Below are 18828 nucleotides of genomic sequence, written 5' to 3'. Positions count from 1 at the left end.
GGTCTTTTTGCATTGATCTCATTAGGTGTTCTGTTAGATTCCTTTATTCTTAATGTTTCCCCTAGGCTTGGGAAGTTCTTGTCCATTTTTCTCTGAGCACGCTCCCCATTCCCTTATCCCCATCTTCTCCTGGTTAACCTACCATCTCTAGGTTGCTCTTCATGAATGTAGTTCCTGTGGAGTCCTTTTGTTTGTTTTTAACTTAGTTCACTCTTCTCTCCCTTGTGGTTCACTTCTAAGTTTCTATCTTTGAGTTCACTAATTCTCTTTTTCATCTGGACTGCTCTTTTGCCAATGCATTTCTCATCTCATTTATTGAATTCTGCAATGCCAGAATCTGTTTCTTTTTTTTTTATATAGTTTCAGTCTTTTGGATAATTCACTCCTTTTGTTCCTGAGCTCATGGACCTGCCTTTCTCTGGTTCTTGTGTATCACTGAGTTTCTTCATAACTGCAATCTCGAATGCTGCCACTAAAATCACAGTTTTCCATGACTTTGAATTTGGTTTCTCAAAACTTTTCATTTTCTTTCTGTGCTCCCAAGTTATCTTGGTTGTCCCTGGTATTATTCGAGGGATGTCTCTCTGTCAGCACACTTGAGGTAGTGCTCTCTTTTCTTGTTTAAACATCTCTTACTCTCAATAATTCAACAGGGTGATAGGTAAAGTATTTCCTTCTGTTTTCCAGTAGGTGCTATTACAGTACAAGTTTTTGTTTTCTCCTACCTGCATTGCAGCAAATGCTGTACCCACTGTGTGGCATGTGTCATTGCTGAGACCAACTTGCCTCCTTTGTGGGGCACCATCACTGTGGGGGTGGCAGAGAACTGGTTTTGGGTGCTCTCAAGGCTCCTTTCTTTTCCTGCTGTGTTTTTGGCTTTACAGGTCTCTGCAAGGGCATGTGGGGATGGGAAGGCAAATTTGTGATATCTTGGCTCCGCCTCTTCCATTTATGGCTTTCAGCTCTCCTGCTGTTTTGTTTACAGCTTTCTAGCCACTCCTGCCATGGTGGAGATGTGGGAAGGCAGATGCCCTTTCCGAGGTGGAACCTGCTTCTGCCCCTCTGCCCTCCAGGTCGTAGTGCGAGGGCTTCATCGCAACTTCTCCCCTGCACTCACTGGAGCCCTGGAGGCTGCTCCATGGCACCTGCAGCACCTTCTCTGTCCTTAACTTTGTCCTGCCTCCCTGGCCGTTCCAATATGCCCCCTTCCAGTGCCTTCATGCATAGATCTTCCAGGCGTGTTGTGTGTTAAGTAGGGGACCCTTACTGAGTTATATTCCAACTTATAAATTTAAGGGGAAAAACAATAGCCTTCTCACTCTGCCTTGATTCTTATATCGGCTTTCTAAGTAGCTTTTCTTAAAAGTGTCATCTTCTACCATATAGAGGTTGTGTGATTTAGTGGAAAATAGAACTGGGGAGGCATTAGGCAACCTGCGGTTACCAATCCCAAGGTGCTAACAATCAATCAACTAGATCCGAACAAATGGGTTGACCAGGACATATTAACTTACTTACTCTTTTGTAATGTAGGCATAGTACCACTCTCCTGAGATACCATGATAACTTGTATTAATAGCTATGAAAGCCCCCTGGAAGTTGTCAAATATCATATAAAACTCATGCAAAGATACTTTCTCTTTCAATGTCAGGAAAGATGTAAGCATTGCTGTTCCTAGATGGCGGCTTAAGATTTTGTTTCACTTTGCCTGGTAGAGAGCATAGGAAGTTCTTTTAAAAATAATCATGTATTCATTTAATTATGTTTGTGGTGCATCTCCTCTCTTTATCTAATCACTTTCAGCTGGATGACTGGGCCTCTAAGTGTGTTTAATAGTTTGTAATGTTAGTATCATACACTTAGACTCCACACACGTATGTTCAGCAACACCTTTCGTAGGGGTTTCAATACTAAGTATGCAGTGGATGGGACAAGATCACAACAGGCAACTTTATTTGAAGAATTTGATCCAAAGATTAAGAAAAAATAAATAAATGGAGCCGAGTCTCTATTATGTTAGTACACAAAATCAACCCAAAAAAATACATCAACCTTTACCATGGGATCATTTAAATGTATTTGCAAATAATCTGATTAGGGACACGTGATTTACAACACGGGGAAACTGCTTTTAACAACCATAGACTTGAATGCACTGCACTGTAGGTCACCTAGACTAGTTAGCAAGGATGAGCGAAGTGGTCGGTCCAAAAGGCAACCCCCAAACCCCGTCCTTAGATGGAGACTTTGGTAATTGTCTGTGGTAAAGAAAAGAAAGCAAAGTGACTCCCATTGTTCATCACATTGGACGGTCGTTTTGTCCATTCTTCTCCTGTGATGACAAGTCCATTTCTGATACTTCAGTTATTCTGAAGACACTCCAAGTCCACAGAGCAGCAGACGCTTCCATTCTGCGCATCGAGACACAAGTGTTAGCCAATAGGGACATGGGTACAAACACGTTAGCAGTGTCTACTTTACATTCAAAATGAGTGTCTAGCATTTGAGACAAACTCCATGAATGCCCTAGTAAAATTACTAAAGAAAGAGCAGGAGTGGAAAAAGAGCATTTGAAACCCTCCAGGGCCCCTCCTGCTGGCAGCACGCTTTCCTGCCCCTGTCTGAGCTCCACCTTGGTTTGGGACTTTTTCCTTGGACTTCCGAGTTGTTTACACCACTTATCCACTGCACTTATTCCAATAGAGATTCTTTTAAATAATTTCCTGAAAGATAATTTGCCAGTAACAGAGCTAAGCAAAAGTACGACAAGACCCTGAAGGATCCTCCAAAATGGGTTCCAAAAAGGCTGACGTGTTAGGAATAAGTACAGAGTCTCTTCTGGTGACTACAAAGGGAACAGGACATATTAGGAGTATAAATGGTCAGAAATTCATTAAAATCAATTACACGTGTTAATGTAAATATACCATTACCCCCTCCTAAAGAACTCTCAAACCCTATTATATAGAAATAATACAGCTCCTGTCATTTTGGGTGCTGGGCTGCAGGTGCACGTGGGAGCACGGCCGTTTTGCTCTATGAAGTTTGATATCCTTTTTATGCTGCGGCTGCATCTTAAGGTGATACTTTCCAGAAAAGAGAAAAAATACATACTTATGTAAGAACATAAAAAGACAAGTCGGGAACCCTCCACTGATGTCTGAAGCTGAGGCAGGATTTGATAAAACCAAATAGGCTAGCGTCTCTCATAGGCTTACTCGTGGGAATCTTAAACAGACGTTTTGACCGAGATTAGGCACTGCCTCACCCTTGCTTCACATCAGCTCCAGTGGTAGCTCTTCATGAGCTTTGAAGGGAGAAAGGAATCAGTATTTAATTTTAAAAACACGCGAAGATGCCTCGTGGGAATGCCTCCAAAAAAGAGAGAAAACCAATCACAATGAAATCCTGCAGCAAGAGTGTCAGGTCCCTGCATGGAGTGCTGTGATTACTAAACAAAGCAAACAACTTCGGAGAGTACTTTTTTCCTGTGACAATTTCATAAAGGAGCTTGTAACATTTCCCAGGATGAAAAGTCTTTTTTCTTCCTTCCTTTCTTTAGAATACATAGGACAAAATAGCTTAAATGAGCCATAATTGAGCCTTGTGTCAATTGTTAAAATTTTGTAATTGAAAGGCAAGAGAGAAGACTATTCTATTCCATGTTCTCTTGGGATTTGTCTTTAGATACAGTGCAGCTCTGAGCCATTAGAGACATACCACCTCTTGTGAGAAGTAAATGACGCTGTTTCCACCGTGGCCCCTGGCACTTGCTCATTCAGAAACCTCGGGAGTCGGTCTCCTGCAAGTGTTCCCTGGCAACTATTCAAGGCATGGCTATGCTCAGGACATCCAATTACCTTGCATTTGCAGGTTGTGCAGGGAGATCCAGCCATTGTCCACACTGAGCCGCTAAGCCTTGAAATACCATAGCTGTCCAGGCAGGTTTTCCTGATGTCAAAGGTGATGTTATCAGCCAGGCAGGGGTCACTGACACAGCGGGGACAACACTCCCCTTCCAGGAGGGCTGTGTACTCACAGCTCAAATTGGGGCACGTGAGGGGCCAGCAATCCACCTCTCCTTCCTGTAGAGAGAAAGCCAAATGCCTTGCCATTGTTCGTATTCACAATTCTGTTGCTCAAGTTCCAGAGGGGGAAAGAGGCACAATAATTCTCATCACTGTCCTTGCTGAATGCTCCTACTTTGGCACCATTATGGGTATCACCCTCTCCAAGGTACTTTTGATGACCATCTCTACTGCAGCCCCAGGAAGAGTTAGGTCCCGTAGCTGTGTCAATGGCAGCCTATAATTATTTTTTATCATAATTATCCATACAATTACACATTAGGTTTTGAGTTTTCAGGCGTGAGGCGTATTTCTTTCATTCCCTGATGCTTAGCACAGTTTTGGTCAATAAATGCTAATCAAACAATGGTAAGGTACTGGCTGGAGTATAAACAGAAATGCATTTCTTTCAGGGTCAGAGGGAAACCTGAAGCTCCCTAATATTTCAACAATGTCCTACACTGAGTTGCTAGTAGCCAATTTAAAGTTAAGGTTGGGCAAATTCAGGAGAACCATTCATAATGGTTTTGAATGTGCCATGTACCTAGCAGACTTCCTGTATTCCAGTTTGAATCGATGTCCACATGTCTCTGAATCTGGCCACTGTGTCTCCATTGAGCTGCCCAGAAAAGAACTGCTTCTCTATGCAGCTGCTGCTTCTGTTATCATGACACTCACTACATAATTTATGCAAACTCATGTCTAACGATTTGGTCGGCTTCGCCAGGCTATGGCCTTTGATCAGCTTCACGGCAGACCGTGTTTATTGTGCTCACCATTATATCATCTGCCCACAGTCTGGTACAGGCAGACTCTCAGTGAATATTTCTCAAATACGACCCATACTATCCTCCAGTAATTGCTTCCGTTTTCTGAAGAAAGAGTAGACTTACAGGCTGGAGATGGAAGAGGATACATTTTTGAATTTCCATAGAAAGCTCATGTCCAAAAGTTAATACTAATTCTTATAAATGCCTGGTGATTAGCTTCTTGAAAAGGAAATAAAATTTTCCAGACTGATTTGGAAGCCAATTCTATAGTTATGTTGGGTTTTCCTAGGGTGGAAGTTTGAAATAATGGCTGTGGTTTGTATTTATCTGAGTTATGTTCTTCCCTACTAGGAATTGTTAAGAAGGATGCACTCTATTATCTGCACATTCAACAGGAGATTTTAGAAAATCCAGTAGAAATTGAAAGTATAATTTCTCTGAATACTTGTTTTCATATAGTCTCCATAGACTGCATCATGAATTTAACTATAGAACACAGCTAACAGTTCCCACTGCAAGTTGACTGAGTTACGACTTGGCTCCAGTAGTTATGTATGACTTCTCACAGAAGAAACATCATTTACTATGATAATGTGTCCTAACAGTTTTTACAGACTTAGAAATCTTTGCTTGTGGTATAATTTAAAAGAAAAAGAACCAGGTCTAGAAATTAAGCTTTTTTCTCCCCCTCTGGACTATGTCAAATCTGATATACTATTATTATTGCTATGTTAAAATCTAAAATAACATTATTGTGCAGTAATATCTTCTATGTACCAAGTATTGTATTTGCCCTTCACATATATCTAATACTCATAAAAACCCTATAAAAATAGGTACTGCTAATGCATTTGTGTACATTAAAGTTTGAAAGAATTGATCGGTGAAATGCTAAAACATGCTCAAGTAAATCTATTGGAGCTAGCACCTGGGAGAACCAGGACTGGATTCTAGGTTTTATGACTCGACCCTGACATTAGTATTCTAGTATGTCCCATTTTCTCCCACGTTGCAACCTTTCATGGTTATGTCCCAAGAAACGAAAGAGTTGGCTCTGTAACAACTACAAGTCCTGGTCAAGGTTTTGAAGCTTTCTAACATGCAGGGATTTTTCTTGATACGGATTTGCTAAAAAAAAGTAGCAGTTGGAAGCTAACATAACTTGAGTCAAATATATCCCATGAATATGTTCTTTTTGTCTTGCACAGTGTTTTAAATAGTAGAATCTGAGTGTCTTCAGGCAGAGCATATGCTCCTGAGTACGGGGCAGGACCCCCTGCATAGAGTTACAAAGAGCAGGGAACTCAAATGCACAGGCGACGGAGTTTGCACCCCCTCCAGAGGGAAAGGCCCACACTGTCTAAAGGGAGCTGACGTACCAGACACCGGCACTGCTGGCAGCCGTGAGTCCAGTTGTCTCCACTTCGATAGAGCTTGTGTCCGTTTTGATCTAGACATTGACTTGTGACCCTGGTGTCACACTCTGGGCAACAGAAGAGGTCAGCGCTTGGATTCTGGCAATCACAGGCTGTCCGTCGGCAGAATATCTTCCCGTCCTGTGTAGAAATGAGGTTAGAGAGGTTTCATCATGAGAGAGCCGCACCATGAGACCGACACCTCGCACTTTAGAGAGCACGTAGGAAATATTTCCTAGAGTCGAAGTACAGCCCTGGCCACGTCCTGCCTTTTCCACACAGATGCACCTGTGCTCTCTCCCATCCACGCAGCCTGACCCTGCCTGCCAAGCATCCCATGGGAAAATGGAGATATTTCTAAGTATTAAAAAAATCAATATTCCTTGATGCTCTCTTTTCTGAATGTTCTTTAGAAATCCTATTTCTAAGTAAAGTTATAACTAAACTAAAAAGATCAAAACGCATATATGATCAAGGAATCATCTTAGGGAAAAATCATGCTACTATGTGTACTTTTCCCAGTTCATAATGGTACTAACATTAAATGCATTCTCTGCCTCGGTGCTGGGAGGCAGTCTGACTGTACCCTGTTACAGAAGAATCAGCCGAGGTCCAGGCAGGCTAAGTGACTTATTCAGTATCACAAAGGAGCGACTCTCTAAGCAGCACCAATCAGGTCTTCCTGATTTCAGAATGCTTTTCTTCTACAAGACAGTCTTTAGGTTTGTTATGAGGGGCTACAATCAGGCGTCATGGTCCACCTTGAGACAGTTTCTCAGATTACAAGCATAGTAAAATTTCTGCAGCAGTGTTTCTGGAATTATAAAGGTACTTTACAATAATACTTAGGAAGAGCAGAAGGTCAACAGCACTCAAATATTAAGACTGAACATTTTGCAGCGTATCTTACTTGTGTCTGTTCACAGAAATTTTCGCCTCAGACAATGAAGAGGCTGAAAACATAGGGAGAAACCTGTGGGCACCATTTATACTGTGACTGTTCTGCTGGGTTTATACAAAACCAAAGAATCTCTAGGCCAAGGGTACCTTAAAGGCTATACAACCAAACCTCTTGACCTACACTTTAATCATCTCTAGAGCAACCATATCCAAATGTTACCAAGCCTGTGCTTGAACCTGTCCACTCCTGAGGAACTCACTGTAATGAAAGTCATTCAGAGTATGCACCTCTGTACCTGTCAGAATGATGCAAGTTGGACTTCTGGTTGCCTCTAATCATTGATTCTTGTTCTCAGCCTTGGTAACCTTAGAACTCACAAACCCAGCTGTCACATTTCAACTCTTCTGTTCTTAGAAGGCATTTATGTCTTCACTGAATCATCTCCTCTCTGGATTAAATATCTCCAATTTTTCGACCAGTCCCCATGGTTTTGAATCCCGTTAGTTGCCTTCTTCTTCAACAGTTTTGAGTATTTCCAATACTAATAATCTACCATAATTGCAACACTTATTTTGTGCCATGTATTCTGTTATTTCTATGAATTATCATGCTTAATCCTGAGGATTATATGGAATAGAACTTTACATCTTTATTTCTCAATAAAAGTAGTTTGGTTAGAGAACTAAGTATAATTCTTCAGTAATGGTGAGACCAACACAGAGTGAAATGAGATTGGCCGTGACCTTGTCTCAGTGCACTTCTTCCTTCACTGCAGCCTTATTTCCATGTTTACTTTCTTATTTACTTCAGTTACATCATCATGGTGACTTATTTGAGCTTAATGAAGATTAAAGCCCCATTAAGACCTATTCCATCTTGTGCAGTTTGTTGTCTTGGGTAGAAAATGTAAATCTTGGTATTTTACTCTGTTAGAGCCATTTCATCTCTCCTGCATGTCACAGTGACCTCTAAATGCTGTTTCTGTCATCCACCTTATTTTGCCCTTCACAGCTTAGTGACATCTGCAAACTTGATGGACCTTCCTTCAGGGTTATCATCTACTGCAGGAATAACAATGTTGAGTAAGAGAGGACCTGCTGATATAAGCTTACTGTCAAGTAAGGTGGAAAGTTTTAAATGCTTTACATTTTTTTGAAGAATGAAAAGGAGATATCCTAGCTACATCCACAGGGTCCAGCAGAAGTAATGCCTGCCTGAGTGTGGTTGGTAAGGTAATAATATGGGTGTGATAAAAGGTTTTAATTTGAACATTTCACCTAAAGTCATCTAGTGTGCTTGAGTGTGATATTGTTATGTTATAGAATTACAAGCTTATGGTTTTGTAATAAAAGAAGGGCATTATTTGTGCCAGACCCTGTATGTTGACAGGTGAAAACACTTTCTTTCAGATTGTTTGCACTGGCTTTGTTACTATAAGAAATGAGAAGAAATAGGGATTGAGATCAGCATCATGGCAGAGTGAGAGACTCCATTTATTCTCCCCTTAAATTTATAATTTGGACAACTTAACTGCACAGAGGATTCCCTGCTCCAATCACAAACACACCTGAAAGAGTCATGCATCAGGGCATTTGAAGGTAGGTGTATTGGAATGGATGGGGGGAGGACAGGGATGGTGGCCACCACTGGGTGCCAGTGAGTGCAGAAGCAGAAAAGGTACCGGGCTGCAGCCCTTACACTATGGCTTGGAATATAACAGAGGCAAAAGCAGTTTCCATGCCAGAAAAGGCAACTCCCTTCCCCTTCCCACCATGACAGAACAGGGTAGAGGTGGCCAGGAAGCTTTAAACAGAACTGGTTGAGCCAAAAGGCAAAACTTGAATACGGTAGAGCCACTAAATCATGAACTTTCTTCCCCAAAGGCCTTGGCAGAGCCTGGTAAAGCCAAAAACATAGCTGAATAAAGAGACAGCTCTGGGAGCTAGCAAAACCAGTTCTCTACCACCTGCCAATTCCCCAACCACAATGGTAGTGCCTCATAACCAAGGTGAGCTGGTCACATACAGCATACCAACCATCAAGGTGAATATGAAGCACTTTTCTTAATTAGAGCAATGCAGCTACACTGAGATCCAAGAAGCACAGATAGTGCAGGTAAGAGAAAACAAAAATTTGTGCTATGATACCATTTACTGAACAACAAATAAATCACCCTACTTTCCAAACTGCTGAACTGTTGAGCAAACTAGTATCTACACAAGAAAAAAGTACTATCTCAGACGCACTGACGGTGAAACAATCCATCAAATACCATGAACAACCAAGATTTCGTGGGAACACACAACAAAATTCAGAGTCATGTACTACTGTGATTAAAATAACAGAACTCAACATTGCAGGCACAAAGAAATTCAATGCTACACAAGAAAACTTAGAAAGGCAGTTTACTGACTCAGGAATAAAATTAATGACCCAAAGGAGTACTTTACCAAGGAGATCATAATGATAAGAAACAAATAAATACTGGAGCTGAAGAACTTCAATTAGTGACATGGGAAATGCATTAGAGAACATTATGAATAAGCAGATCAGATTTAAGAAAGAATTAGTGAACTTGAAAATAGAAAAGTAGAAATGACCCAGGGGAAAAAGAGAGTGAACTAAGAGTTAAAACTCTTATGAAAGAGTTTTTCTTATGAAAAAACTCTATGAGAACTGTGTGCCTGTATTACAAGAGCAATCTAAGGATAACAGACGTACAAAAGAGAAGAGGCAGAGAAGGGAACAGAGGGCCTGCTCCAACAGATACTCTATGAAAACTCCCCAAGCCTAAGGAAATCACCAGACTATAGAATGGAGGAAGCTAACAGAAGACCCAATTATATCACTTCAAAGAGACCTTCTCCAAGACACGTTACCAAATGATAAAAAATTAATTACAATGAATTCTTAAGGCAGCCAGTGAAAAAAGACTGTAATGTACATAAGAAACCCCACTAATTACATTCACATTTCTCAATAGAAAAATTATAAGACAGGAGAGAGTAAGAGAAAATATTCAAAATATTGAAAGAGAAGAATTATTAGACAAGAATAATATATCCAGCAAAGTTATCCTTTAAATATGAAGGAGAAATAAAGGCTCTCCCAGAAAAACAAAAGGTGAAAGAACTTGCAACCACAAGAACTCCATTACAAGATACATTGAAGCAGCTGTCTTACCAGGAGCCAAAAGACAAAACTATGGAAAATGTTGAATAACATGATTAACCAACACACAGAAGCAGAAAACTGCAAATCTACCTCAAAAGAAATTACTAAACACTTAATGGCAATATAAAGGTTAAAGAGGAAAAGAGCATTCAATATATCATAATACAGCAATTTGGTAATAAATGTGTGATATAAAAAGGGATAATTTGTGACAAAATCATAAAAGGGACAGAAGGACTGAACCAGGACAGGTGAAGAAAGACATCAGTTAGAAGAAAGAAGACTATTATATGTGTGAGATATTTCACACAAATATAACAGTAACCACACCACAAAATCCAGAACTAAGACACAAAATATGAAAAGGGAGGGGAAAAAATGAAATAAAAGCCACCAAAGTGCCAGAGAACACAGAATCACATGGGGGAAAAATGGAGATACAGACCCACCAGAAAACAAACGATAAAATGGCTGTAGGAATTCCTCACATATCAACAATCATCCCAACTGTAAATGAACCAAACTCACCATTCAAAAGACAGAGTAGTGAAGATGGGTTAGAAAACAAGACCCAACCACATGCTGCTGATGGGAGACTCATCTCAGCCCCAAAGACAAACATTGGTTCAATGAAGTAAAGGGGTAGGAGATGGCACTTCAAGCAAATGGCCTCCAGAGAAAGGTGGACACAGCAGTACTTAGACAAAACAGATTTCAAATATGAAAGTAACGAGAGATAAAGGTGGACAGTTTATAATAATAAAGGTGACAATTTATCAAGAAGACATCCATCTTGGGAGCACCATAGTATATAAAGAAATTACTAGCAGATCGAGTTCTGCCAAGATGGAGGCGTAGGTGGAAGCACTGCACCTTCTCGCACAACCAAGTTTAAAAACAACAAAGTTTTGAACAAAAACGCAGCCAAACCACAGAAAAATTGAACTGCACGGTAGTCTGACAACGAACCCTTCAGCCAAACCAGTAAGAGGGGCAGAGCCAGCAGCAGAGTGGGGTCGGGTAGGAAAGATCCACCAGATGGACCCGGGTGCACAACCCAGGTGTGCCAGCAGCCGTGGGCGGATCCCAGGTGTGGAGAAGCGGGTGGACCCACTGAGGGCTGAACATGGTCACACATTTGTGCGCAGATAAACCAGTTAAGGAGCTAGCAGTGAGATGGACCGTGCAGGCCCCAGCTGCCATTGTCCCTCTCTGACCCCGCCCCCACCTACTGCGTCACAAACCAGCGCCCTGAGCAGCTCTGCCCTGGTGAATAACTAAGGCTCCGCTCCTCATACATAACAGGCACAAACAGATCAAAACATGGCTCAAGAACAACTCAGAGCCTCAGGGCCAATAAATCTAAGCAATGAAGAAATAGCCAAAGTTTCAGATGTGCAATTTAAAACACTGGTGATCAGGATATTCACAGAACTGGTTGATTTTAGTCACAAATTAGAGGAACATATGGAGGCTAAACTAATTGAAATGAATGGAAATGCACAGGAAACCAATAGTAATGGAAAGGAAACTGGGACTCAAATCAAAGGAGTGGACCAGAAGGAGGGAAAAAAATGACCAAACAGAAAAGGATGAAGAAACAAGAATTCAAAAAAATGAGGAGAGGCTTAGGAACCTTCAGGACATCTTTAAATGTTCCAACATCCGAATTATAGGGGTGCCAGAAGGGGAAGAGGAACAGTCATGAGGGGAAAACATATTTGAACAAATAATAAAGGAGAACTTCCCCAATCTGGCAAAGGAAATAGACTTCCAGGAAATCCAGGAAGCTCAGAGAGTGCCAAAGAAGTTGGACCCAAGAAGAAGCACACCAAGGCACATCATCATTACATTAGCCAAGATTAAAATGAAGAAGAGAATCCTAGAAGCAGCAAGAGATAAGGGGACAGTCACCTACAAAGGAGTCCCCATCAGACTGTCGGCGGATTTCTCAAAAGAGACCTTACAGGCTAGAAGGGGCTGGAAAGAGGTATTCCAAGTCATGAAATTCAAAGACCTACATCCAAGATTGCTCTACCCAGCAAAGCTTTCATTTACAATGGAAGGGCAGATCAAGTGCTTCTCAGATAAGACCAAATTCAAGGAGTTCATCATCACCAAGCCCTTATTGTATGAAATGTTAAAGGGACTTACCTAAGAAAAAGAAGATAAAAAAGATGAACAGTGAAAGGATAGCAAATTCACAGTTATTAAGAACCACACCTAAAACAAAAGCAAACTAAGAGGACAGCTAGATCAGGAGCAGAACCATAGAAATGAAGATCTCATGGAGAGTTAGCAACAGGGGAGTGGGAGGAGGAGAAGGAGGGAGAAGGTACAGAAAATAAGTAGCATAGACGGTAGGTAGAAAATAGACGGGGGGAGGGCAAGAATAGTATGGGAAATATAGAATTTAAAGAACTTGAGACACGTGGTCATAAACTAAAGGGGGGAGGGGGTGTGCAGGGTGGAGGGGAATGAAGGGGGGAAATAGAACAACTGTAATGGCATAATTAATAAAATATATTTAAAAAAAAGAAACTACTAGCAGATCTAAAGGGAGAAAGTGACAAAAACAATAAAGTAGATGGCCTGAATATTGCATTGACAGCAATGGATAAATCACCCAAATAGACAGTCATTAAGGAAATAATAATCTTAAATGACACATTAGATCAAACTACTTAATTGGTACTTTAGGAACTTTCCAAACAAAACAAGAGAATATACATTCTTCTTAAGTGCACCCTGAACGCTCTCAAGGACAGACAATATACACTGGTGCACAAAACTAATTTCAATACATTTAAGATGGCCGAAATCATACAAAGCATATTTTCTGACTACAACAGTATGAATCAGGAAATTAACTTCGAGAAGAGAGCTAGGAAAACCATAAATGTGTGGATACACTCTAAGGAAAGAGGAGAAAAAACTCAAACAAAATCAGCCATCAAAGAGGATAAGTTACAATGGACACCACAGAAATACAAAGAATTACACAAGAATACCATGAAAGCCTGTATGACACCAAGTTCAATAGCTTAGAAGGAATGGAAAAGTTTTCAGAAATATGTAATCTCCCTAGTCTGAACCATTAGGTAGTCTGAACTACTAGTCTGAATAGACCAATCACTAGTAAGGAAATTGAAACAGTAATCACCCCCCCAAGAAAACAAAAAACAAACACCCCAAAATCTAGGTCCTGATATCATTGGTGAATTCTGCCAAATATTCAAAGAACAATTAATACCTATTTTTCTTAAATACTTCCAAAACACTGAAGAGCAGGACATAGTTCCGAATTTATTGCATGAGGCCACCATCACCCTGGTACCAAAACCAGGCAAGGACCCCATCGAAAAAATTACAGGCCAACATTTCTGACGCAGAGAGATGCACAGGTGACCACTCCCACCACTGTCACACAGGGCGTCCTGGCCAGAGCAACCAGGCAAGGGAAATTAAAGGTATTCAAACAGGATGAAGACAGAAAACTGCCACTTTTTGTAGAAGATATAATTTTATATATGTAACTCCAAAGACTACACAAAAAATTATTAGAATCCATAAACAAATATAGTAATGTTGCAGGATACAAATCAATCTACAAACATCTATTGTATTGTTATATGAAAACATGAAATATCAGACACAGAAATAAAAAAGAACCCCATTTACAATTATGACAAAAATATAAAATACCTAGAAATAACTTAACAAAGGAGGTTGTGAGCCTATACACCGAAAAGTACAAGACATTGTTGAAAGAAGCTGATGAAGACACACAGAAATGGAAAGGTGTTCCATATTCACAGACTGGATGAAGTAATAGTGGTAAAATGGCCATATCACCGTAAAGCAATACACCAGGGGTCCCAAAGTCATTTTCACTGGGGGCCTCATCAGCCTCACAGTTGCCTTCAAAAGGCCAAATGTAACTTTAGGACTGTGTAAATGTAATTACTCCTTAACTAGGGGCAAGGAGCTCAGCGCTGCCTCTGGGTAGAAACAGGGTGCCAGGCTGGATAAAACAAGGTGGAGAGCCTTGTGTTTGCCACCTTTGCAATACACAGCTTTAATGCAATCCCCATCAAAACCCAATGACATTTTTCACAGAAGTAGAACAAAAATCCTCAAATTTATGTGGACCCTCAAAGGACCCTAAAGAGCCAGAGCAATGCTGAGAGGAAAAAAAAAAAAAGCTGGAGGTATTACATTCCCTGACTGCAAGCAGCACTACAAAGCTACACACAGATCCATGTAACAGAATGGAGAGCCTAGAAATAAAACCAACATATACGGACAAACAATTATAGATGAAGGAGCCAAAAACATACAATGGAGTAAGTCTCTTCAATAAATGGTGTTCAGAAAACTGGAAAACCACATGCAAAAGAACGAAAATAGACTGCTAACACCATGCACAAAAACTAACAAAATGGATTAAAGACTTGGTCATAAGACCTGAAATAATAAACTATCAGCACATAGAAAAAAAGATAACACTAAACTCATAGACCCTGGTCTCAGAGGGGTTTTTGTTAACTAGACAGTGAAAGCAAAGGAAGTAAAATCAAAAGTTAATGAATGAGACTCTATCGAACTAAAAAGCTTTTTCATAGCAAGAGAAATAGTTGACAAAACAGAAGAGCAACCAACCAAATAAGACACTTGCAGACAATAATTTGGGTAAGTAGCCAATATGCAAAATACATAACTCATATACCTTAACTACAAAATAAAACAATGCATTTAACTGGATTGTTTTATTTTGTTGTTGTATATGAGTTCTTTATAATTTTTTTATTAACCAATGCCATCTCAATAAATTTAAAAAGAAAAAAATAAAAAATGGACAGAGGTCCCGAACAATTTTCCAAGGAGGACAGAGGGATAGCGACCTATATATGAAAAGATGCCTAACCTCACTAATTGTAAGGGAAATGCAAATCAAAAGCACACTAAAATGACAGCACCTCAGAAAGGCTATTATCAATAAAACAAGACACAATGTGTGGAGAGGATGTGGAGAAAAGGAAGCCCTGGCACTGCTGGTGGGAATGTGAACTGGTGCAGCCACTGTGGGGAACAGTACGATGGTTCCTCCCCCAAACTGGGAATATTGCTACCATGTAAGCCAGCGGTCCCTCTTTTCAGTATCTACACAAAAGATTTGAAAACATTTATTGGTTACATATATACCCCTGTGTTATACCCCTGTGTTCACTGCAGCATTAGTAACAGTAGCCATGATATGGAAGCAGCCTAAGTGTCCTTTGTCCAGTGAATGAATAAAAACCATGTGGTACATATATACAATGGAATCCTACTCAGCCACGAGGAAGGTGAAATATTGCCATTTGCAACAACGTGGGGGGATCTGAGTATCATGCTAAGTGAAATAAGTCATATGGAAAAGAATAACAACCATGTAATTCCAGTGATATATGGGATATAAAACAAAAAGGAACAAACCAACTTCATAGGCACCGACAATAGAATGGTGGTTATCAGAGAGGGCGCGTGCAGAGAGGACACAGAGGGTAAGGGGCGGTAATACAGGGTGACAGCAGGGGACTAGACTTCAGGTGGCACACTCCCAGTAGAGCTTACAGACATCATGTCATAAAGTTTTACACCTGAAATGTAATGTTCTCAGTGTCTCTGCAATAAATTTAATGAAAATATAATTCATGACAAGAAATCATAGTGTTCCAAAATATCAAGGGATGAAGGATTTGCACACATGTGCAGGGAAGGCCGTTCCGTGACGTGACTGCTGCCTAAGCAACGCCGGCTCTGCCACCTAGATGGGGGGCAGAGTACAGATCCCTTCCTCTGGAGGCCCCAGACACTGCCTCCTTGCCCCCCAGCCCTGCTCAGGCCCCACAGTGCTGCTCTCTGCTGGTGCCTGCTACAGCCTCTTGCCTCACCTGGGCAAGCAGGTTTCCCCTCATCTGGGGTGGGTCACGCCCCAGTGCCCTATCATCCTGCCCTGTGCTATGTAACACCTTCGTACCTACTGCAGTGGTGCAGCAAGTATCCATGTCGTCTTGTCGCCAAACAGAATGAACTTTGTAAGTATGCGCCCTTAGTAAACTCATAATGTGATGCTGGAGTCGACAGCCTCCTGCTTGGTCTCTTGGCCCCAAGAAATTTTACATAACAACGTATGTATGTATATACACACACACACACACACCCATACATATGCATATGTTCCCATGTGTGCATATACATACATGCATGTACCTATATGTGTGCATGTACTTGAGGAAAGGGAGAAAAAGACTCTAGTTAAGCAACGAATCGAGTCAGAATTCAGCTGGTCTGGACAAAGAAGTGCCCAGCTCCTAGGAATCTTCCAATAGGTCTTTGGCTCACAGCTCATATACCATTATTTTTAACTCACTGATACATTTTGCTTGTGTACCCATTGCCGAAAATGACCCCCTAAAGGTTTACTTTAACCAACAGAAGCTAAGAGAAGTAATGATAACTATGAATGATACCATTTGGTCAGCTCAGCTACAGCGGGCACTGTTTTACTCCCCCCAAGTATAGAAGGACCAGGTTTCAGGAACCCATATGGCTAGCTCCATGAGCAGGATCGAACACAGGGGTAGACTCTTCTAGAGGTGGCTACTGTCCCACAAGCAACGGGACCCAATCAGAATGTCAGGTTTCTCCCAATGTGTGGATTAAAAGGATGGATAAGCATAAGGGGATGGCCTCCAGGTTAGTGTAAAATAAAGTGGTATCACATCTCATCAATTATGTGAAAACGCCAAATGGGCCCCTTGTAGTCTCTCACACATTCAGAGCAACGGCTCTGTTCACTTTGGCTTTGAATTACAGGGTAACTGTCAAGAAAATCCTTTTTAATAATGAAAATGTCACAGGTGGCTTCATTAATTCAATAAGAATGCCATTATAAAACTTCAGCTTGCAGAGCACGGCTGCACAGAATCTAAATTTGGCAACAAATGGAGCCGAATGATGGTGAGTGATCCTTCTCACCAGCCATCTCTGGGTCATTCCCTGAACTTGACCTTTACCCCGGATGGAGTGGTCAGAACAGTCCCCACGTAAATGCCAAGGGAGTATTCTCCCGGGGCCCTTCCACCATAGAAGCTAAGTGCTTTTATGCAGTTTTATAATGAAAGTGCAGCTATAAACAACTAATAAGTATTGTAATATTTAAACTGCTCCTGCATTTTAAAGAGCAGGAACATACACTTTCCTAGCACATAAAAAGCTAATTTATTCTTCCTATGTCTCGGAAAATTACAGGTTTTTATTATATAAATTACACATTTATTACTGAATAGTCAATACGTTGATGCATTTACTCCAGATGGCATAATTTGACTATTTTTCTTTCTGCTACAGTTTCAGAACTTTTAAATCAAAAAGGTGGACTTAGGTAGAATTATTCATGTAAATTGAAAAATAGTTTAAACCAGCATTTGGCAAACTGATATCCAGAGCCCAACTTGGATGTCACCCATTTCTGTGAATAATTTTCCCTGGAACACAGTCTCCTTCATTCATGTATCGTCCACGTAAATGGACACTGTAGCTGCCTTGGCAGTACAATGTCGCGGTTGAGTATTTGAGATGGAGACTTGACAGTATGCAAGGCCTATGTGGCCCTTCGCAGGACAAGTTTTCTGATCTATGATATAAAGGATAAAATTAGGAGTACTCTAGACACATCTGATCTACCTCCTTACATACAAATTAATTGGGCTGTGATATCCAATTGCTTTACCAAATATTAATTATGCCTTCAGGTTACCCCCCACCAACCTAGTCTGTTAACTTTAATTAGTTTCAGGGTTGAAAACCTTGAGTGGTCAATTCCTCCAACCATCTTATTTTAATGAAGCAGAGACTAGGTCCAGAAAGAGAAAATGACTATTCCATGTAGTAACAGAACAGAAACTAGAACCCAATCTGGAATTTTATAACAACGACTGAGAATCATGAGGAGGCTACAGAGTAGGGGAAAAAAGTGATCACAGACGAACTGAGATCGAAGGACTCTTGGGGCTTACTATGGCTTTCAAAGTGCCGTCCCCTGACCAGCACTGTGAGAATCTCCCAGGAACCAGTCAGCAATGCAAGTCACTGTGCCCCAACCAAACCTGCTGAGCCACAGAGTCTGAGGGTGAGCCAGTGACCAAAGGCTCACAAGCCCTCCAGGTGACTAGACCAAGGAAACGTTTGAGAACCACTGTGGAAAAGCAAAGCACCCAGCCTGCTAGGGAATTACCACGGCATCCCCCCTCAAGCTCCTGCAGTGAGCAGGCAGGGTCTGGAACAGCACAGTAGGAAGGTGAAGTGGGGGACACGGACATTAGGACCCTGTTTCTTCACAAGAGTTTTGAGGACTGAACTAAACCACCCTATGTTCCTCTCTCAAAGAAAAGGAAACATTATCCTAGCACTTACACCACCAGCTCCTGCCATCAAAAGCACCCTGGGCGGGAAG

At 41.0% G+C, this 18828-nt stretch overlaps 1 protein-coding gene across 2 annotated transcripts in view; it reads right to left on the bottom strand.

Moving 5' to 3' along the window:
* Positions 1-2001: 2001 nt before the first annotated feature.
* Positions 2002-18828, bottom strand: part of NELL1 (neural EGFL like 1) — a 734878-nt gene continuing 718051 nt past the window's right edge. For both annotated transcript variants that reach the window (XM_037162229.2, XM_037162218.2), the window contains 3 exons: positions 6218-6394; positions 3862-4086; positions 2002-2412 (listed from right to left, as the gene is read on the bottom strand). In XM_037162229.2, coding sequence (XP_037018124.2) covers positions 2362-2412; positions 3862-4086; positions 6218-6394 — 453 coding nt within the window. In that variant the 3' untranslated portion in view covers positions 2002-2361. The remainder of the gene's footprint in view (positions 2413-3861; positions 4087-6217; positions 6395-18828) is intronic.

This window comes from Artibeus jamaicensis, unplaced genomic scaffold (assembly GCF_021234435.1).
Source record: "Artibeus jamaicensis isolate MK-2021 breed Jamaican fruit bat unplaced genomic scaffold, CSHL_Jam_final contig_797, whole genome shotgun sequence".
Taxonomy (NCBI): Eukaryota; Metazoa; Chordata; class Mammalia; order Chiroptera; family Phyllostomidae; genus Artibeus; species Artibeus jamaicensis.
Note: the sequence above shows the minus strand (reverse complement) of the source record. Positions and strands in the feature narration are given on the sequence as shown.